Below are 22,304 nucleotides of genomic sequence, written 5' to 3' on the forward strand. Positions count from 1 at the left end.
ATAAAGTTCCATGGGAACTTTGGTGCATGTATTTTTAAAACATTCAATTATTATTAAAAACGGAATGACAAAGGATGTTCTTCACAGGCAGAAACTGAAAAGGCATTGTGTCCGTAGACAATTTGGGATTAGACAGCTAAGATTGCAGATAACCAACAGCATTGTTGTCCCCCTTGTGTCCCCAGGGACATCAGCTCACCAGCTGGCGCTTGCAAATATGGCCTAAAGAGAATCTGTGAGACACCCATAGAGACTGAAAAACACCACAACTGCAGTTTAAGGAAATAATCTTCTATATCTTTATTTTATGACATTCAGAGCGCTTTCACATCATGTTCTGCGACAGCGGTTTGACAATGTCAGCAGCAAAAAAAAAAGTTTTATAAACAACTGGGTCCCTCACATTTAGGAAACGAACATCAAGATATCAATAAATTAATAAAGGCAAAAAGCAATTACTCTCCTGCACTGTTGGGAGCCACAGCAGAGGGTTCGTCATGTTTAGAGGTAATGGGTTGAAGATGGCAAACAAAAAAAATCTTTGCATATGAAATGGCCTTTGTCTGCCTGACCTTTTCTTTTTCTACTTTGCGTGTTGCGTTTCAGGGTTTAGAAACAGCATGAATGACTCAAACTGGCTGAACACGGGAGAGCATTTGACCTTTTAAGTCAAAACGATTGCAAATATATTGATCATCGTGAATGTAGAAATTTGGCTCGCACATTTAAATGTGATGTGTGTTGTAAGGGGACGCTTGCAAATAAGACTCTTCGTATGTAAGGATATGAAATAGAATTTTGCTGAAATTGACCAGATATGCTTTTGCCAGTGTGTGTGAATAATGACTGGATTCAACAGGGATGGCGCGTCCTGTTTAACCTTTATGAAATGCTCTTTGATCATTGACTACCATATAAAATGCTATCTTTTATCAAAAGTAGAAGACATGTAATCAAGGTAAAGAGATGATTTGGTAGAAAAATCTCACATTTCAGTATATTTATATTTCACAGAGACGTATTGAAAGCAATCAGAAAATCTGATCTACCTGTTTTCATGACAGTCGCATCGGCACGTGTCTGATTTGCATCCACATATGAATGAGGCCTGAAACCGATCTCGAAATATATGAATGCCTGCGTTTTTTTTCCTGTTTACATTCTCATAGATCAGATCCGATCTGTGTCACATATGAGCAAAGGAACTGCATTTAAGTGACATTGTAAGCGATGCCTAAGGCCTGGGTCACATTTAATTCACAGTAGTGATAAGTGGCACTAGACCATAAAGGCCGGTGCTTATGCTGCATTACTGCTCTTTACGTTAAACCATTGTCAGTAGATCTTCACAGATCTACAGTACACACATCTGTGAGCATTACATTACAGAGGCCCTATGTCCATGCTAGTGCTATTGAACTGCAAGCTCTAAAGGTGCACTTCCAAACTGCGTCCTGAGGATGGCAGGAAAGTATCTTTTTTGAAATCCCTTTAGACGACGGGAACACTTCTTTTAACACAAAACCTTACATTGACGTTTGTGTGTGTTTTTAGCTTTATATGCCTATTTTGCTTATAAATGAAAATGATTTAACAAAATACAGTATGACAAATTTCCTTTGGTACAATAACGTTTATCTTATCTAGCTTATATTTGATTTAATTTGATGTGTTTTTTTCCTAAACTATTTTATTGAGTGAATTTTTTTCATTTTTATTTTTTAAAGGTGTGACAATATTTCTTAGCCAGTTCTTAGAACAGAAACAAACTTAATAAATAGATAAAACAAGTATTGTCATATAGCCTATTTGTAATAGCTCATGGATGAAGAAGTGAATACACACACACACACACACACACACACAAAAAAAACACAATGGGTTGCGTTTACGCTAGCATAAAATATATAACTGTTTACATTTTAAATATTAATATATTGCATAAATGTTTAGATTGGGGCATTCATTTTGCATTAAATCACACATTTTAGCCCATATTGATAGATATTTTTTTCACATTTTCTAGTATAATAGCTACTTGTATCTATAGATAGTTTCTGTTTAACATTTAATTAACTACAAATACAAAATGAAATATACTATAATACATTTCAAATGCAGAAATCTACGCTGAATAATAAATAAAAAAGCATTCTCTTAATTGACAGCAGGTTGCGGCCGTTAATTGTTTTTGTCCTGGTAAATGGTGTAAATGTTCAATAGCTAACCTATACTTGTACCTAATCCAGCCAAGTCAGTGGCACCATATGAACTTGGGTGCATTAAAACCAACAGAAACTTTTACAGTGCACATAAATGAGAGGTAATGATGCAACCGCCATGCGTTATAAAATCATCTGAAGTCTTGTGACTCCTCCTGCAGTAGAGTTTGGGCTGTTGTGCTGCAGAATTTGATACTGCCATGACTCACGTGCCTCTCTGAGGCCTGAATAAACACAAGGATGTGCCTACTGCGGGTTTCAACGGCAAACACGAGAAAAGGTGAATATCATATATGCCAGCAGCATTTTATTGCTACTTTTCCGCTCCACAGTTTCAGGAAGCAAAGCCGCGTGTCTGCATCCTTCGGAGGCTGTGGTACCCGGCGCTGCATCCATTTTGGTAGCACCCATCAGCTGATGCTCTATCAAGGTCACACGCGCAGAGCATCATGGGCGGCGGCACGCTATTGGTCCCACCCCACGCGCACAGTCCGCATCCTAACCTAAACCTCGCCGAATAAGGCATTCCCGCATCACGAGGGGCGCTATGACGGAACAGCTGTCACAAAGCGTGATGCGAAACACTGGACGCGGATAAATAAAGGGGTGGGGGCGAGGCTTTACGTGCGCGGCCGCCGGTATTCCGTCAAAGGGGAACGTGCGGTTGGTCGTGTACTCGCTGCGTGTGACGGGTGAACGAATATATAATTGCCGGAGCGAAATCCTACAGACTTCAGTGCCAGTAGGTCACCGGGAGACGCGCGCACGGGAACGGGTGGTCACGACGCACGAGAAATAAGGTACCTGCAGCCTGAATCGATGATATACACTTAAACCTAATTTAATTAAGTAGCAACTTTATGCGACTTAACCTAATATGACGCTCATCTTTGCAGAAGCCGCATCTTCCACGATCTTACGCGGCTGTTTAGTTCAAATTAATTTGACCACGTCTTCTTTAAGCGAAAAGAACAGCAAACGGTTGTGGTGAAATATTGCATTCATGGCGTGACCTGTGTTTTGCTACGATTGCGAGACCTGTATTAGTATTAGTAGAAGTGTGAGGCGTTTTAGAGGCGCTTAGAAATACGAAAATGATTGTTTTTGCGAGTGTAAAAAAATGTTCAACGATCAAAAACGGCTCTGAGGTGAAAAAGATGCTAACTTAAATTCACTTGTCAAAAAGAGTGGAGTCAGCAAAAAAGCAGAAACACCTGTTGTCCGGGAGTGTATAGTTTGCTGGGTTTATTTAGGATATTTAGCTAATGTGTTCATGTGTTTATTTATTATAGAATCGCTTTTTTCTTTTTTTTTTACATTTTCTGCGTCGTATAATGAAGGTTTTGGGGGCTGGGGGTCGGCACAAAAGGTTTGGGGGAGGGGTCAAAAACAGTATACTCTTATTTTTACGTATATGAGTACATATTTATACGTAAACATTTTCCAAACATACATTTTACCACAAAAGTTTACAAGTTCGCCTGAAGATGTTACTATGGCAACGGTACTCGCGCTTTAATGGTAATTTTACAAGAATTGGCAAAAAAATATATATATACTGCTTGTCTTTACGACTTAATTATATGTTTTAATATCAATCTATATATCTAAATATACACGTTTGTGGTGATGTTGCGGGATGATCAGCAAAGTCCGGGTATTCTAGTCTTTGATGATAACGCAACAGATAGTTTAAGGGGGGAAATGTATGACTCTCATACTGTTTATGCTAATGCATAAATACTTTTGCGATTTTTGCAGTTTTTAAAAAGCGAAATAGCCAGCAACAGCATCGCAAATCGTGCGAAAGAAGATTGTGTGACAAGTATCACGTTCACCCGGAATCCATCAATCTTGGACGTTTCCACTCTGGCACGATGGAGGGGGAGAAGGTTGGTCCTTTTAACGTGTTTTACTCAATTAATGCACGCTGCTTTTGCGCTATAATATAATCATCTGTCCCCTCAGCACTCTTCATATGTGCAGTTTAATTGTATAAAAAGGGTTTACTATACTGTAAACCTGTGTGTTGCATTTAGGATTCTTTACTGTAATGAATGTAGGCCTACCATAGATGCTTTGCGTGACTTCAATTAACCATTTTAGTTGTGAAAATTATGCAGTCTTTGTTTCAGAACTGGATTTGTGCAAAAAGTCAATCAATACGATCAATTAGCAGTGTCGTGCGTAATCCCAGTGTGTTGGCTGTGTTTGCTGTAGTCTCATTGAAAGGAATGTCAATGCAGCTGTTACCCATTGGATGTTGCTATGACAACGAAGGAGCGGCTGAGATGCTGTGGACAGGATATAAAGGATATTAAGACCTATTGGGATGTTAATGTTCGGGAGAGACAAGGAGAGAGAAGCAGAGTGGGTGGCGAAGTTGTTTGTATTGGTCGTTTATTTATATCCTCTTAACCCTCGCAACATCAGCAGCATTAAATCATTCTTCTGAGCAGCTTAGATGTTTTCATTCGTGTAGGACTTTTCTGTCCAGGTTGTCCTGTAACTCTTTGATTCCGAGCATTTGACTCAGAATGCATTTGTCAGATGACGTTTGTTCCGAAACTTATTTCACTGAGTCATCGTGACTTGAGAGCATTTGTATGGGTGTGGAAGAGAGGGAGAGTGATAATGTGAATAATAGGATCGGATTAAAAGGAAATGATGCTATCGATCTACATTTCTTTCAGATAGTTACTGGTTTAGCTGAGATAAGGTCAAATGTTGTGCATGAAATGCACTGCTACACTGCATCGACCTACACCGATGCATCCACGTCCTGTAAACTACTACTCTATTTATGCAGTTTATGGTAAAGACTATAAACTCCTTTTGTTTTGATACAGTCAATAATCTTTAAGGTCACCTGTGTCGAATGTCTGACCATGTCAGCATCTCACAGCCCTTCACAATTCACACTGTCAGCACCGCTGTGTCCTATTGCCCTAGAAACCTGGAATCTGTAGTTTCAGTGTTGTCTTACAGCTGGAGGCAGGGCCGATTTAGGACATGGCTGATTTGTGATGATTAAGATGAGCTCTTTAAAAATATAATACGTTGTTAGCTGCTGCTGTGTTTACATTTACTACATCAAAGCAGAGTGCAGTGCGACTGCTGGATCTTTCTGGAGAATTCAGCTAAGCGAACATTATATGCATATATGTCATTTTGAACAAAATGAATATTAAAGGACATTTTCATCCAAATGCAAAAATGATGACTTAAAAATATAAGTCTTGTCATTGTGTTCTTTTTCTTGCTGCCATTTTCCTCATATCCCGTTTGCTGCTGAATTAGTCCATTTAATTGAAATATTTTCTATTTTTTTATATTAAAATCTGTATATTAAAAATCTGTAATTCTCTTGGATGTCTTGACCTCTCTCTCTCTCTCTCTCTCTCTCTCTCTCTCTCTCTCTCTCTCTCTCTCTCTCTCTCTCTTTTTTTAAAAATCAGTCAAGCAATGTTAATAAAAGAATGTAGAGGAGTAGCAAGTAAACTAGGACTTTAAAGAAACACGCAACCCAAGAAAAAAGTATCCTACGATTAACATGGCGTCTATGTTTTATAAATATTTGTAAAATATAGAACTTTTGAATATAAATAAGAACAAATTGTTTGCTAAATAGGCTACTTTAATCTCAGAATTCTATTTCAAAGTTTCTGTGTATGTTTTCGTTTTTATGATCGAAATGTGAAATTAAAAAAGACTAAATAAAATGATGGACAACTAACCAACCTTTTCTCTCTTTTTTTTACAGAAGCAGGTGACATGCTACCTCCTGTTTTCTTTATCAACGGCTGTAATTGGCTCCCTGCAGTTTGGCTACAACACAGGAGTCATCAATGCCCCAGAACAGGTTAGTATGTGTTGTGAGTATAGTACCAATCGAAAGTTCAAACACATATACTACACATTCAAACTTTTGGGGTCAGTATTGTTAAAGCAAGAATTCATTCAATTGACCAAATGGGAATATAGCAATTATTCAGTGGTCATCTTTAATGAAAACATCTGGATCTCTCAGAAACTGCGGGCATTCTTTAATGCCACATGGATGGAGCGTTACGGTGAGCCCATCAAGCCGGGCATGTGCACCATTGTGTGGAGTTTCGCTGTGGCCATCTTCAGCGTTGGTGGTATGGTGGGATCATTCAGCGTCGGCGTCGTAGCCAACAAATTTGGAAGGTGAGTGGAAATGAATTAATCGTGGATAATACGGCAAATATTGTCCAGTTTGGACTTAGCAAGAACCTGACATATAATTTGTGGAAGTCCTCTGCTCGGAGGCTTTGGCACTTTAAGTGAAAAGAAAGAAATCCTGTGACTTCTTCTGTGTCATTACCCATATATTTAGGTTAACATTTATTGGTAAAGACACATTTAGGTCAGACCCATGGACTAGTGCTTAATGCATTTTTTTTCTAGTACATTGCACAATGGAGCTAATGCTTACTTTGTGGGTTCGAACCTGTCTTCTGTTAATTTATGCATCAGTAAAGTGGAAAAAAAATATAAGAAAGATGAACAGATAAGTTTAACATAGCCATTTTTTATTTATGTTGTTTTTGGGAAACCTGATAATACACCACATAATACATCAGCTTATGTCAGAGTTACTCACAATGCCGTTTTAACTGGACAGTAAATGCTTCATTAATAATAAAAGCAGTTTACTATAATGAGGGCACTCAGGGTAGGAGAGCTGACCTCTGTCTTCCTCTCTGCTAGAACACTGTCCGCACTGTCAGAAAACCTCATTCAAAGCAAGCATTCATGTGTTCTCAGTGACCATTGTTCTTTTTCTGTGGCCTTCTCCGCCACTCTCCCTGGATTTGGCTTGTTTGAGATTTTGTCAGCACTAGTCAAGAAGACAAATACGCATAATATTTTTGTCTTTAGCTTTTAAAGCATAAAGATTTTACAACACAATAAACAGTAGCTAGCTGTGTAGGCTTCCATTTAAAAGTCTTTGGTCAGAATTTTTTTTATTAAGCTTACAAAGTAATTATTATTTTGATCTCGATCTCCCAGTTCTGATGTGTCCTGGCAAATAATAATAAAAATAAAATAAATAAATAAATATATATATATATATATATATATATATATATATATATATATATATATATATATATATATATATATATATATATTACTACTTACATGTTATTGTTTCAGGAGTTCACAAAGACATTTTTACTCATAACTGGATTATGTTTATAAACGTATTAAATGTTTAAAATATTAAATGGTTTTCTTTTTTGTGTTTCAAAAATTGTGGTGTAATTTTTAGACAGAGCAGTTTTAACGTTGTGTTCTTCTCTTTCTTGCTTATTTTTCTCATTTCCTCTATTTGCTGCTGAATTAGTGCGTCTAATTCAATTGAACTCCCTCTGTCCCCGTCTGTTTTTCTTTCCACAGACGTAAATCTATGATCCTCGTGAATATCTTGGCTCTGATTGGTGGGAGTCTCATGGGACTGTGCACTCTCTGCTCCTCCTTTGAGATGATCATTGCCGGTCGGCTGGTTATTGGACTGTTCTGTGGCCTCTTCACCGGTCTCACTCCTATGTATGTTGGGGAAGTGTCTCCCACTCCCCTCCGCGGGGCCTTTGGGACCCTGCACCAGCTTGGTGTTGTGGTGGGCATCTTAATTGCACAGGTACAACAATGTAGTTTGTTGCTTTTACAGTAGTTTTTTTTATTTGGGATGATTTATGAAAAAATGTGTGAATCATTTCAAGAGCCTTGTGGCCTCATTATATGTTTGTGCCACAACAAAGCCTTGGGGAAATATCCCCTCTAATTAGTTTTGATGCACTTATGTTACCTGAAGCTTCTAATTGAGTCTGCTGATGCATTTTTAAGTCTGCTAACCTAATTTATGCCATTATAACCTAATCAGTTTTAATTTGATGTTCATATTTCTTATACGTCGTGTCCATTTCTATCTAGATTTTTGGTTTGGAGTACCTGCTGGGTTCAGATAAGCTCTGGCCTGTGCTTCTGGCTTTAACCGTGTTACCTGCCATCCTGCAGTGTGTACTGCTTCCGTTCTGTCCAGAGAGCCCCCGATACCTGCTCATTAACCTCAATGAGGAAGAACAGGCCCGTAAAGGTAAGAAAAGAGATCACAAATGAGCTTTATCTCCACTGAGCCGCAGCCATGCTTCACTGACCAGCTTATGACAAAAGAACATTTATACAGGTCACAGCAAACTACAGCAAATATATCTTTTGCATTGCCTTTTGCTTTAAAAAGAAAATATCAGGAGATCGATTACATTAGTCAGAAATGAGAAAGATGTCCAACTTGCCACCAATCGCTTTAGAAAACACTCACACATTAGCATTAACCCAAACTGTTTTTTTCTATTCGGTGAACGACGTTCATCTGTATGGCAATGAAGTTGCGCCAAATGCACTTAACCTCATGTTTCCACTTAACATTAATTACGCCTTTGAGAGTGCTGATGACAAAATGAGCTAAAACATCTGCTTAAACAGGAGCCCTTTATTAAATAACATACAGGTTATCATTTACCGGAGCCGGGTGATTCATTTTAAACTAGATTATTATGCACATAAATGTTTAATAGAAGTCAGTCAGCAAAGCCATGTTGTAAAATGCCAACCCGAAATAGCAAACCTAGCTTTGAGCAGGACTATCTTTCAGTCAACCAGTGGCGGCTGGCAAGGATTTAGGAAATCTGTTTGAAAGAAATCACTCTTTGCAATTCTTTTTGATGTGTTAAGCCAGAAAAAGTTTGTGAAATTTGAGAAATTCTTTTTTTTCGGTAAACATCATTACCTCATTCCATTTTCATGAGAGAATCATCTTTAAAATGAGTCTGTTTACCAATAGCATCTAAGAAGCAGGCGATTAGAGCATAACTTATTCAGTTTTCTGAACTAAATCAGACATTACCATGTTTTTAGCGGTAGGTACTGACATGATTCTCATTCTTTTTAAATGATGAAATCATTGATATCATTTGCCTTAAAGCAAAGTTTTCTCATCTCAGAGCATGACTTGCAAGCTTACAATGCTAAAGCCTGGTAACAAGTGTTTTCTAAAACTGGAAATTAAGGTGGAGAAACCATCTCTACTCATTTGTGGTTTACTGTTCCTTGTAGACGAAGCAAAAGCTTGAATCTTTAAAAGTCCCTGAACTTGACAGAAGACCAACAGCAGGTTTTGGCATCTTCTTTGAAGTTGATGATGCAATATTTGCTTTTTTTCTAGAATACATCTAAATATACACCTACAATTAAGTTTTTTTTTTTTTATAATAAATGACAATAATATAAAGATTAATGTTAAGATTTATCTTTCAAATAAATGCTGTTTTTCATCAAAGAATCCTAAAAAATTATCGTGGCTAAACATATTAAGCAGAATAACTGTTTTCTAACTAAGAAATGTTTCTGAATGTTTAGAATGATTTCTGAAGGATTATTTAACTGCTGGTTTTGCTGTCAAACGAATAAATTACATTCTACAATGTATTTAAATAGCGCTGTTTTTGTTAATGAAAAGTTAAATGAAAAATACATCAAGGCTATATTTATTTTAACAAAAATACAGAAAAAAATGTCATATTGTGAAATGATATCTTATGATTATTTTAATATAAAAAATTTTATTTAAAACACAAAATTTTGAATAAACATTGTTCTTTGTTAACTTTTTAGTCATCAAAGAGTTCTGAAAACAGTATCACAGGTCCAAAAAATTTAAATATTACCGATCTCCTGTGTTTTATAGCATTGGTAAGCATTTCTTTCAGAAACATTCAACTATTTTTCCCACGCCAAAATATTAGTAGTCTTTCTTTTTAGATTTGTATGACCAAAACTCCATTATTCTGTCTCTCAGCGCTGGTGCGTCTCCGTGGTTACGAGGATGTGGGAAAGGACTTGCAGGAGATGAAAGAGGAGAGTCTGAAGATGGCCATGGAGAAGAAGGTGACCATCCCTGAACTTTTCCGCACCGCTGCTTACCGCCAGCCTCTTCTGATCGCTATCATGCTGCAGCTGTCCCAACAGCTGTCTGGCATCAACGCTGTGAGTCACATACATTAACCATCACGCACTGTGTTTGTTTCTGCATACTTCCTTCTATTTTGAATGAGAAACAGTATGTATTTGTTTATTGTGTATAATGTGCATACTATATATATATATATATATATATATATATATATATATATATATATATATATATATATATATGCAGTAAATATTTGGACGTCTTCCTATATTTGGAATGCAACCAAAGCCAAACTTTCAAAATGCAGTGTCCTGAAATGCAATGTGCCAGACTTGACCTTGTGAGAAATGATCAGCCATTATTTTTCTTGACTTTGTGGCTCATTATTTGGTCAGATTATAATAAGTTTAGTTTACACTAGTGTTTTTGCTTTACAATCCCTTTAAATTCTTTTGTTAACCATTTGTACTTTTCTTTGTGTGTCTCAAAGGTTTTTTATTACTCAACTGGTATTTTTGAGTCAGCTGGAGTGAATCAACCCATTTATGCCACCATTGGAGCTGGAGCCATCAACACTGTTTTTACTGTGGTATCTGTAAGTATTTTATCACTGAATTTCATGAGAAATCTGTGAAGAGTCTGAGATGATACTTTAATTTTATCCTGTTCTACAAGCTTTTCTTGGTGGAGAGAGCGGGACGGAGAACTTTGCACCTCATTGGTTTGGGTGGAATGGCAGTCAGCGCCTTGGCCATGACCATCGCTCTCTTGTTGGTGAGTTCTGCTGTCTGTTTTCATTTTGATGACTGTCACTTTATATATCTGACCATCATAAGAATGTTAATGTCGTACCTGTGCTTTCTTACCTTTGTCCCTGAGCAGAAGGACATTGAGTCTCTCCGATACCTCAGCATTGCTGCAGTCTTTGCCTTTGTGGCCATGTTTGAGATGGGCCCTGGACCCATTCCCTGGTTCATAGTGGCTGAACTGTTCTCTCAGGGGCCACGTCCCGCCGCCATGGCTGTTGCAGGATGCTCCAACTGGACAGCCAACTTCCTTGTGGGAATCAGCTTCCCTAAACTCGAGGTACGACCTTAATTTAGATTAACTTTTAAAAAACGACTGACTGGCATTACTTTAACTACTTAAAATCATTTTTGTGTACGGAGAAAAACCTCTTAACCAGAACATTTTTATCTCATAACTAGTCATCATGGTATTCTTTTGTGTTAAAAAGTGTACACAATGTCAGTATTAACTTTTTTCTATTGTTTGTGAATTACAGGAGCTGTGCGGGCCATATGTCTTCATTATATTTATGATCTTCCTCATCATCTTCTTCATCTTTACATACTTCAAAGTCCCGGAGACCAAAGGGCGAACTTTCGATGACATCGCCCGTGGTTTTAGCGGGGCTCCGCCTCCAACTGCCACCTCCGTGGACGAGCCTGGCAGAGTCGCACTTCCTGCCTCTCCGGTCAAAGAAAAGGTACCATTGGTGGAAGCGTCCAAATCTTCCTCAGAACAGGGTGCAGGTTCATCTGAGAAAGCTGCGGCAGATGCCAAAAAGGTGGAGGAGAAACCTAGCTCGGTTACCCAGCCACTGGTGGATTCTAGTAAAGAGGAGAAATCTAATTCCACCATCTAAGAAACGGTTTAACTATATAGCTTATTATAATGAAAGCCATGACATGTACCACTGAAGATAGAAATAGAATACTAGAGGTTTATTTACTGGAAAGAGATTATTTAGGGGAAACAGATTATGAAGGGAACACAGTGGAGAGTCGCAGATCTCCTAGACATATTTTGAAAGGATACGAGTGCTCGTAGTACATGAGCTTTATTTTATTGTGTAGTTTGAAAACTGATGGTTTGGTGCAATATTGATTCATGTTTTAAGGGTTTTATCCTTTTATCGCTCATTCCTGTTTGTGCATTTTTGGTGCCGTTTTAATGTGAATTATCATATTGGACAAATTTCCTTTATCAACTCAAACAGGGAAATTAAACAAAAGGGAATTTTAACACTTGGCCTTCGTAGTTCTCACCGTTTTCAACTATCAATCCTCTTCTTTTTTTTTGCTTATAGAAAAACCAAAGTGTTTTTCCCTGAAATGAGAGCTGGCGATCATCATAATCTCTAGGTTTTTGCACTGAAGGTGTTTATTTTGTATAAAATATAGTGTATATAGGAATATATATACATTTTCATTACTTCAGATCACTACTACCATCAAAAAAAACGTACAACATATAATTAATTAGGTTCATTAAAAATACCTATATTTATAAGAAGTGCTTAGCTAGTAAAGCTTATGCCAAGAATAAAATCGCTAGTTTACTGCCAAAAAATAATACATTTAAAGAAACTGTTCACATAAATAAGTCACTCATTCATTTTAAATCACAGTAAAGGTTGTATTGTAGAGGACGCAAATGGACCAACCAGTGTTCAATATACTGTCTCAATAACTACACAAATTCACATTTAATATATCCAAGATTAAGAATTTAAGCAAATCAAGGAGGAAATTAATCCCGCTACTGAATTTCCTGTGCTTGGTAATTTAGTATTCCAGTGTAACATATGTGCTGCACCAGCTCACTTTGAGGTTCGACAGAGTAGTGAGAGAAGTCTCACTTGATCCCAATAAAAGTGTTTATAATAGCTGTAGTTTTGCACTTTTCGACATGTTTTAATCCCTTTCGTAGAGAACACAGAGTATTTATTTGTTCACACATTTATTTTTTACTTATATTAGAGAATCTTTACCAATAATTTCTACCATAGACGCTTTACGCAGCCATTGCTTAGGTGTCGCTATTTTTGTCTAGATATTGAATGTGAAAATATTTATTAATATGCACATTTATACGCCGGGGGTAATGAGGAAGTGCTTTTTCCCATTGTATGTGACCATGTATGTGTTGCACGGAGAGATACTCCAAAAAAGACCAAGAAAGACAACATTCCTCTTGCAGTAGTGCGCTGTGGTTTGTATTCCAGCGGTCAAGAGCAGCTTCACACTGAGCCAGCCCTTCTCTTACACTAGCAAACACAACCATCTTATTAACTGTTTATACCTTTCAAATACTGTATCATTTACTGTGCATAATGTACACAACTCATAGTTACTTGCTTACTGTACAGTTAGAGGATCACCCTGTAAATACTTTAGTTAATGTTCCTGTGTTAAACTGATGTTATTGCAGGTAAAAAGGAGTGTTGATGTTTCGACGTTTGTGTATTATATGGTGGCTTTTCCTGAATGTGTATCAAAATCATGAGTGGTACTGTGTACAGTTGTTGTATTATTTTGTGAATAAATAGTCACAATAAATGATAGTAAATAAATGATTTCTTCTCTTTTTGCTTGTTTCCTGGTTGTTATTAGGATGCATCGGATTAAGTGAAGTATCTATAACACAGCGACATTTTTGGTAAAGTCAAAAAAAGATAATTCACATGAAAATGCGCATAAAATAGCAATATGAATTTGATCATTAATAATTTTTATTTCTTTCCGATACACAATTTCGTATTTATAATACTGGACTGATATTCAAATGAGTCAACGTCATTTGTCTTCATTAGCATAGTTCCGCGTAAAGAACCAATTATCTTCAACAACGATCTTCGCAGCCAATCAGATTTCAGCATCGCTCTTCTGCGTCATCAAAGGTACTTCTGGTTAAAACGGGTTTGTCTTTCATATTTAGATAAAACAAATATGAAATCGCATGCGTTGAATGGTTGTTATTATAAAACGTACTTCAGCTTTCCTCACCAACCAACACCGAAGAATTGAAGATGTGAGTAGAAATATCTAAAAGTAGGCCTCATTCCAAAGAAGTTCACCATTTTTTGTCAGCTGCGCTAACGATGAGTAACAAAAAGTTAATTCACATTAATAAATAGCGTATTTTAAATAAGTTACATAATTAAAAGGACCTCCCAGTTACCAATAGCTGTACCAATAATGCAGTTTTAATAACATTTGAATTAACAATAGCAGTGAACAAGGGTGACAGTGTATAGTTCAACCTAAATAATAAATATAACGATCAATTAAATCAAAATGCCAACTATTACAAGACACACTTTGTTTACGTGTTGTGTTTTAAACATTGTAAATCTTTTTTCTGTTATCTGCATATTTATTAGTGCTGTCAAACGATTATTGCATCCAAAATAAAAGTTTTTGTTTACGTAATATATAATGTTGTTTGTGTGTGTGTATATATATATATATATATATATATATATATATATATATATATATATATATATATATATATATATATATATATATTTTTGGTGCGGTGCAATGACTGAGATATATCACTGCTTACCGACACCAGGGGTGGGACAACATGAGGTGAGACAAGATGCAGATACTTGGTTCACTAAAACAAGTTCTAATATCAAATTCAGTAACAAACTGTTTGTCTTTTAATTATAAAAACTTAAACTATGCATTTGTGTTTTGAAATATTCATGCGTGAGCATGCACAGGAGTGTTTCTAAAATCCAGTTAAATTTGTTCTGGCAATCCTATCGTTCTTACGGAGATGACATGGATATTATGAGCTGCTTACAAAGCTCTGCTTAATTAGTTATTGCATATAAATACGCGCTTCTCCATTCATCAGGGCTGTGACTCCGCTATCGTGTAGCCTACTATTCTCGTAGCGTGTTTATAAGAGCAAACCATTCTGATTGGCTGATAGCGTTGGTTTGGTTGCGAGTGAAAACTGCTTCTCTCATTCCATTGGTCGACGAGCTCATTGACTCGAAGTGATATCACGTTTTTCGAAAATGTTGTTTTCCGCAGCCAAACACTGCCATTTAAGCCCCGGATATGCGAACGGAAACTTTCGTTTTGGATGTGATAAATCGTTTGAAAGCACTGCTATTCATGCACGTATATATGTATGACACAATCTTAGGCGGTTGCATATTTTGGGTAGCATCCCCTCCCTCTCATCCGTGCTGCAATTAAGCTTTTAGCCTTTATCCTTAATATAGCATCCTGAATAATTGCACACTCTTGCCTGGTGAGATAATGTTCTTCTTTAAATTTGATGGAGTGATGTCGCTGTCTCAAACTTTAACTCTTCCTTTATGCATAGCTGGACCGCAGCTCTTTTCGGTGAATATGACTGACACACAAAGGAAACATTAGAGCACGGCGTAATTGAACGTTTCTCCATAGCCCGCTTCCCGCATGTACTTCTCCATGTCCAGCGGCTCGGACACTCTCAGCACTGCCTGGTCGTTGGCGCTCCTCTCTCCTGATTGGAGCTTTCTGATCAGCTCAGCCAATGAGACTCGATCCTTCGGTTTCCACTGGCAGCAGGATTTGATTATAGAATATCTATAGGAGAAATATTATGTAAGTGCGCGTTATAGTGACTGTCGAAACGGAATAGGTTCACTGTTGTATATATGTCTTATTATGGCATAGGTCTAACGTGATGCAATTTTGTTTACATATTGTGTTTATTAATAGCTTTTGTTGTCAGTTATGCAGTTAGGGTGTTATGTTACGTCTTATGTTGTTAAAATAAAGTCATATCATTATTTTATTGCCATGTTAAATTATGTTTTGTATTAGTATTACGCAGCAACCAAGGGTTATTATGGTTAGCTGCAACAAAAGAAATGTAAAGTGAATGTTTTTTTAGATAAACATGTTTTCTGTGTAAGGAGACGTACAGTGTGTTAGAGCAGTTGGGTGGTCTCTTTAGTGTATTGATTCTCTGTAAATGCTGCAGAAGTTCGCTGGCCATGATGTTGGGAAAGGGTGGCTCTCCTGAGATTAAGATTGTGATTAAGAGCCGTTTAAACAACTTCAGGATTTCTTCATGAATGCAATTTTAATACCGGATGGCAAAAACACTCACCCAGCGTCACCATCTCATGCAGCAGAATGCCAAAAGACCATCTATGGAGGATTAAACGGGAATGGACACCAACATCAAGATCGAAGGTGACAAAAACATGACCTGGAAATACAGCTAATTATCACAAACTCACAAGTCGCTGCTTTGCTGGAGAGGTTGCCTTGCTAACGCTTCTGGGGCTTGCCATTTTCTCATTTCCATGTCTTTTACATCTATAGAGGCTGCAGTTGTTTTCCTGCGATATGCCGGACCCAAACCCCACAGCTTGACCGTCAGGTCCTGACCGACCAAGACGCTTTGAGCTTTGACATTCCCGTGGATGCAGTTCTTTCCGTGTAGATACTCCTGTGATTTCAGAACAGGTTGTTAGAATTAGTACTTGATCTTGGGTGTGACAAAGTATTTATTGTGCGTTGTAAATCATAAATGTTTTGGTTAAGTGCTCACGACTGGTCATGATTAATGCATGCCAGAGTCTGACGAAATAAAAAGGCTCTGTGATTTATGTAGTTGCCGATACATGCACGCCTGATGTGTCTTATGAAGCTCTCCATTCATAAATATATGATTACACCTTGTTGCCAGGCTTTTGTCTGTCAATACGCTTGTATGTGTCTTGCAAACTGATTTGTTATCTAACCAGAGCAGAAGCAATCTGAGCGCCCATGGTAAAGATTCGTCTTTCAGTCATGTCACACGGTGCCTCCTGACCTGTGTGGTCCTGTGAAAGAGATTTACAGGCAGTCAAAACAAAGGTGAAGCACAAAGTAGTGTTTTGAGTTTTAATCAATCCATTACAAATGAGATCACCAGGAATGACGCACTCTTAGGTGACCTCAGTAGTGCAAATAACTGATCAATGTAAGAGTGCAATGTCAATATTGCACAGTGATTGCTAGTTGTGTCATTTATCTAAAAGAAGTGGAGTTGTTTATTCCAGTGATGGCAAAGCTGAATATTCAGCATCATTACTCCAGTCTTCAGTGTCACATGATCTTTTAGAAATCATTCTAATATTCCAATTCGCTTCTCAGGAAACAATTCTTGCATTTTTCTTGCACACAGGGACATCCCTTTTCATGGCCCACACCCATAAGGAAATATATTAAAATAGTAATGAAAGCTGAGTTCATCAAGCCAGTTCATCAAGTTTTTTTTTTTTTTATCGTTGTCCCTTGCGAGAGCGAAAATGGAGCAGTACTCATGTACCTGTCTGCACCTCCACAGGAAGCTCAGCAGGTCTCGGTGTTCCAGCTCCTCTACCGCAATCATCAGCGGTGTCTGCACAGACACCACCCCCAGCAATTTGGGCAACGATGGATGCGGCCCCAACTCTGAAAGAAAGTGTGCAAACCCCAGAAAGGACTGGCGCTCTCTGGTGTTGGCTGATTCTGCATGAGGGAAAAAGCAGAAGAAAGTAAGATTGTTTGTCTGCCTCTATCTATCTATCTATCTATCTATCTATCTATCTATCTATCTATCTATCTATCTATCTATCTATCTGTCTGTCTGTCTGTCTGTCTGTCTGTCTGTCTGTCTGTCTGTTTGTCTGTTTATCTGTCTATCTATCTATCTATCTATCTATCTATCTATCTATCTATCTATCTATCTATCTATCTATCTATCTGTCTGTCTGTCTGTCTGTCTGTCTGTCTGTCTGTCTGTCTGTCTGTCTATCTATCTATCTATCTATCTATCTATCTATCTATCTATCTATCTATCTGTCTATCTATCTATCTAATGCAATCTAATCTATCTGGCTACAGTGGTATGGTTTTGTACCTCATTTCTTTGAGAATAAAAAAAATTATGAGGCAGAATTCTACCACTTATTCATAATAAAATACACTAAAAACTGTTCATCTTCGGATATTTTTTAAGAAATCCAACAGCTTTCTGATATTGACCCTGGATAGACAGGAACACAACTGACATGTTCAAAGCCCATTTTTAAGAGGACATTTAAAATGGTTAAAATAGTCAGTAATACATTTATTCAACAATTTATACTCTTCTGTTTCAGTCTACATTGCATGTTCACGATGTACCGCAACACTTTCCGAAGATGAACAAAGGTCTTACGGGTTTGGAATGACATGAGGTCGAGTAATTAATGACAGAAAAATAGCATTGAAATAATTGCTACAATTCCGAAAAATAAAACTGAAACAATCTAAAGCTAAATAGAAATATTTGTAGTATTTTAAAGTGCTGTACTATATATATATATATATATATATATATATATATATATATATATATATATATATATATATATATATAATTGTACAATGTATTCATATTATTAAAATCTACTAAAAATAATAATTATAATAAAAAATAATAAAAATAATGCTTATCCGACCGTACCTTTAAGCACTCTTAAAATGACTGGTTGTCTGTCCATGACAGCTCTGTGTAATGTGAAGGTGTCTTTTTTTACTGAGAAGGTGAGAGGAAGTGGAGAGATCAGCTGAAAGAGGTCCGGATGCCTCCCGGTGGTTTGCTCAGGTACTGCTGGGCTTGAATTCTGCATGTCATGGTGAGGTTGGGCTGTCATGGGAATAACCTCATGTTCCAGCGGGTTCAGCTCCGCTGGAGCTGTTGCGGCAAGGTATATCAAAAGATTAAGAGAGAAAAAACCTGAATCTGTTGTACGTTCTCGCATATGACCCGTGAGAAGGTCATTTTAATAAACTCTGATAATTAATGAAGAGATAATCTATTAATAAACATTGTGATCATTCATAAAGGGAACCCTTTAAATAAACATAGCGATCGTGCATGGTCAGGAAGACTTATAAATAAACATTTCTATCGTGCATGAACCGGAAGACCTTTAAATAAACACAACAAACAGCAAGCGACTTGAGTATTTAGTGTGTAACAAAGTCAGATGCCGTAGCTACCGTCAATGCCTTGCAGGTGCCGTCGGTTGCTGTTAGGGTGTCTGCGTGTGTTATGATGGTGTAGTTTGTCATCTTTTTCATTTCTGTGGTGCCCATAAAGATACGATGGCTTATGGGAGCATTTGAGCACTAACAAAATGATCAGTGTGACCAGAAAAGCCAGGAGGAACAGCACTGGAATGACAATCAGTTCCACTTCATAAAAAAGCACCTCTGCAAAGAAAATAGAAACACAATGGGATTATAAAGCTGTATTCCTTGTGTCACATGTTTGCATGTTTAAGTCACAGATAGAGGGGGTCATGTCTCTCTCATTTAAACCAATGAGACCAACCGGTGCTGGTGTGGTTGATGATTTTTAAAGTTTTAAGTCACTCTGAAATATTTTCTGGCTGTCTTGTCTAACCTGTTATCTAGCCTTCTGTCTTAACTGTGTGATTGTTCATCATTTTATGTGATCATTTATATGTTATGAATGAGAGACAAAAGGTTTTGCCTTCCTTCTAGGCTCTCTACAGAGTGTTGCGACCTTTTGTACCAAGTTTATTTGCCCTTATTTTAAAGGGTTTTTATTATTGGTGTATTTTTTGTTATATAAAGGTCTATAAAGGTTTGTACAGGGGTATAAATAGTTTAGTTGATTAGTGGTCCAGGTAACTTGTTCCTTTTTTTTTTTTTTTTAAGTACATATATGTACATTTTAAAAGTCAGATTGAACAAATTAACTGTTACTGTACATTAAGAATTCTTGAGTAAATTCAAGGATTTTTTTTTTCGAAAATGTCAGAAAATTTGGATAGAAAATAAAATGCTATTTAAACGCTTCATTCAAATATACGAGAACATTTTCAATATTTTAAATATAAGCTTCAAATATTCTAATATGGCGATTTGGTGCTAATGAAATTTTTTTATTAATGATGTTGAAAACACTTGTGCTGCTTAATTTTTTTGGTAGAAAATATTTTATAGACAGATATTTTTTTGTAAAAATTTTTTTTTTTTTTTTTTTTTTAATCTTAATGTAATATATGTTTGTAACCTTTGATAGTGTATAGAGAGAGACTAAATGTAATAAATTGAACATAACAATACTTACCACAAAGAGTTCCTGATGCACATAGATTTGTTGTGTTAGTTGAATTAGACATACTGTAAAAGGAAATACATATTTTATATATGGCAAATACATAGACATAGATATGGCAAAGTACATCTATAAAACACTACATGTAAACTGATATCCAGTAATCCAAGTGCAATGCTATTCACATGCATCAGCTTATGTGTTTTATGAGTGTACTGTATATAACATCTCTGGCATAATCGTGCAGTGCAAGTGTGCAGTTTGGCAGCTCTCTTTGAAAGACATAAAACCAGACTTCAGATATTTGACATTGATTAACCATGTAGCTTTCAATTATCAATAGCATCGGTCGTAAAGCTGGTTTTGATTTAGTTTCGACTGTCTCTGACATTTGTATTCAGCAATGAAACATGTAGCAGTTGTCTTGTAAAACAAGAGAACACTGTCACGTTGCACAAAAGTCCAATGCTATTTCACCACATCTAAATGTTTTTGATATTATCATGACAGTGATGGAGCTTTTGCCTCTATATAAAACACTGGCATGAAAAGAAAAGTTTATTTAGTCACAATATTGATGTTTGTGATCGAAGGTTTAAATATGGATTTGAATGAATCAAGATTACCAGAAAAATCCAAAAACATTGTGACAGCATCACTCCTTGAACTCTCCTACTCATCATCCTTCATCAGCACATTCTTTCTGTTTGACTTTGACATCTAAGGTTTGTGTGTGAGACTACCAGAGATTCACTCAACCGGTTTCTCTGCATTTCTGTCTTCTCATTAAAAACACACCACAAGCGTCACCAAACACAGGAGCCAACGTGAGCTCAGTATAATGTAATACCAAGATTTATCAGTTCTTGATTTAATAATTTAATTGAAGAATTTAGTTAGTGAAAATGTGTCACATTTCACATATTCATTTTGTGTGTATATATATATATATATATATATATATATATATATATATATTATATATATATATATATATATGCATATTTATAGATATATAAATAAACGTACATATATGGGTAGTTGTCATATCAATGTGTTCTATGGTTTGACAGAAAAAATGTAAAAATAACAAATAACATGAGAATAATTTACCTTCATTCCTAGAATTACAAATAGCATGAAAGAAGTTTATTTTCAATGTTATTTTTGCTGTCACACCATAGGACACATTGATACATCAACTACTATACTACTAACTACTATATATATACACACACACACACACACAAACACATGGACACACACACAGCAGTATAATGTAAAATAATATGTGCGTCCAAATGTATATGGTTAGCTTGTTAATGAACTTACATGTCTTCTCTGTGTGTGAAGAATGATGGAACTATTTCTTATTTTCCAAACTTGGTCATCCTCGTTTGTTTGAAAACTGCTGTTTTGTCTGTATTTTATTCTCAAAATATGAGCTTCTTGGTCCCATCTCTTCATATTCTACAAGTGCTCTTTGTTTTTGCTTTCTGTCATCTACCTGCATTCTTTCTGCCACACCCACATCCTACAGCTGTTTCTTTAAGCTCCGCCTTCACCTGAATTTTCTGTCATGCGTCACTGCACTACAGAGAGCTAATGATAAAGACTGGCTTAGCTGTCATGTTAATATAACATATCACGTGTCAACCACTGGAGTTTTAATTAAGTTTTACCTGTATGTCAATACGTTTTAAAGGAATAAGTTCACCCAAAATTAGATTTTTCATAGAGTTTGTTTTTTCATAAGAACAGATTTGGAAAAAATTATCTTATATTAATAGAACTGTTAGCATCCATTTGTTTCATTAAACAAATTTGGAGATATTTTAGCATTACATTGCTTGCTCACGAATGGATCCTATACAGTAAATGGGTCCTATGCATCCACTAGTAATCCAGATGATGTCTTTTGAAGCAAAAATATGAAACAATAACAATAACTTATTACCTGTGTGATGTTTTTATCAGCTGTTTGGGCTCTCATTCTCACAGCACCCCATTCACTGCAGAAGATCTATTGTTGAACAAGTGATATAATGCTAGAATTCTGCTCATCCCAGTTTTTTTCCCCACTCTTATTCAGAATGTGTTTATATAACGCTAAAAGTGTCTCTGTGTGTCATTAAGCGTGTTGTTTAACATTCTGTTGGTCATCACTGATGAAAAGG

At 36.6% G+C, this 22,304-nt stretch overlaps 2 protein-coding genes across 6 annotated transcripts; one reads left to right on the forward strand and one right to left on the reverse strand.

Annotated features, from left to right (window-relative positions):
* The first annotated feature begins 2,668 nt into the window (after window positions 1-2,668).
* slc2a3a (solute carrier family 2 member 3a) lies at window positions 2,669-13,593 on the forward strand. Of its 3 annotated transcripts, XM_043218515.1 has the most exons (11): window positions 2,677-3,022; window positions 3,984-4,114; window positions 5,986-6,084; window positions 6,253-6,413; window positions 7,650-7,890; window positions 8,184-8,346; window positions 10,108-10,295; window positions 10,712-10,816; window positions 10,897-10,995; window positions 11,104-11,307; window positions 11,507-13,593. In XM_043218515.1, the coding sequence occupies exons 2-11, from the start codon at window positions 4,100-4,102 to the stop codon at window positions 11,867-11,869; spliced, it is 1,638 nt and encodes a 545-aa protein (XP_043074450.1). In that variant the 5' UTR covers window positions 2,677-3,022; window positions 3,984-4,099; the 3' UTR covers window positions 11,870-13,593. The 3 variants fall into 3 exon arrangements, with proteins under 3 accessions (XP_043074449.1, XP_043074448.1, XP_043074450.1); XM_043218514.1 differs by having other exon boundaries at window positions 2,669-3,022; window positions 5,989-6,084; window positions 10,897-11,307; XM_043218513.1 differs by having other exon boundaries at window positions 2,671-3,022; window positions 10,897-11,307.
* A 928-nt stretch (window positions 13,594-14,521) lies between these two features.
* Window positions 14,522-22,218, reverse strand: styk1a (serine/threonine/tyrosine kinase 1a). Of its 3 annotated transcripts, none has more exons than XM_043217216.1 (10): window positions 22,085-22,218; window positions 20,140-20,192; window positions 19,041-19,253; window positions 18,502-18,732; window positions 17,341-17,522; window positions 16,772-16,852; window positions 16,265-16,476; window positions 16,132-16,172; window positions 15,944-16,040; window positions 14,522-15,602 (listed from the first exon to the last, which is right to left on the reverse strand). In XM_043217216.1, the coding sequence occupies exons 2-10, from the start codon at window positions 20,189-20,191 to the stop codon at window positions 15,407-15,409; spliced, it is 1,305 nt and encodes a 434-aa protein (XP_043073151.1). In that variant the 5' UTR covers window position 20,192; window positions 22,085-22,218; the 3' UTR covers window positions 14,522-15,406. The 3 variants fall into 3 exon arrangements, with proteins under 3 accessions (XP_043073151.1, XP_043073152.1, XP_043073150.1); XM_043217217.1 differs by lacking the exon at window positions 22,085-22,218 and adding an exon at window positions 20,754-20,815; XM_043217215.1 differs by lacking the exon at window positions 22,085-22,218 and adding an exon at window positions 21,460-21,642 and having other exon boundaries at window positions 14,523-15,602.
* Between the last annotated feature and the right edge of the window lie 86 nt (window positions 22,219-22,304).

Source organism: Puntigrus tetrazona, chromosome 19 (genome assembly GCF_018831695.1).
Source record: "Puntigrus tetrazona isolate hp1 chromosome 19, ASM1883169v1, whole genome shotgun sequence".
NCBI lineage: Eukaryota > Metazoa > Chordata > Actinopteri > Cypriniformes > Cyprinidae > Puntigrus > Puntigrus tetrazona.

What these genes read in the sequence shown, in the direction of transcription:
- slc2a3a (XM_043218513.1), top strand. An exon ending in GTAGCCAACAAATTTGGAAG is followed by an intron (nt 6,414 to 7,649) that starts GTGAGTGGAAAT and finishes TTCTTTCCACAG; the next exon opens with ACGTAAATCTATGATCCTCG. An exon ending in AGCTGTCTGGCATCAACGCT is followed by an intron (nt 10,296 to 10,711) that starts GTGAGTCACATA and finishes TGTGTCTCAAAG; the next exon opens with GTTTTTTATTACTCAACTGG.
- styk1a (XM_043217216.1), bottom strand. Translation starts at nt 20,191, where the DNA reads ATGTCTAATTCAACTAACACAACAAATCTATGTGCATCAGGAACTCTT. An exon ending in GCACCTGCAAGGCATTGACG is followed by an intron (nt 18,733 to 19,040) that starts GTAGCTACGGCA and finishes TTGCCGCAACAG; the next exon opens with CTCCAGCGGAGCTGAACCCG. An exon ending in TCCTGTGGAGGTGCAGACAG is followed by an intron (nt 16,853 to 17,340) that starts GTACATGAGTAC and finishes TCTCTTTCACAG; the next exon opens with GACCACACAGGTCAGGAGGC.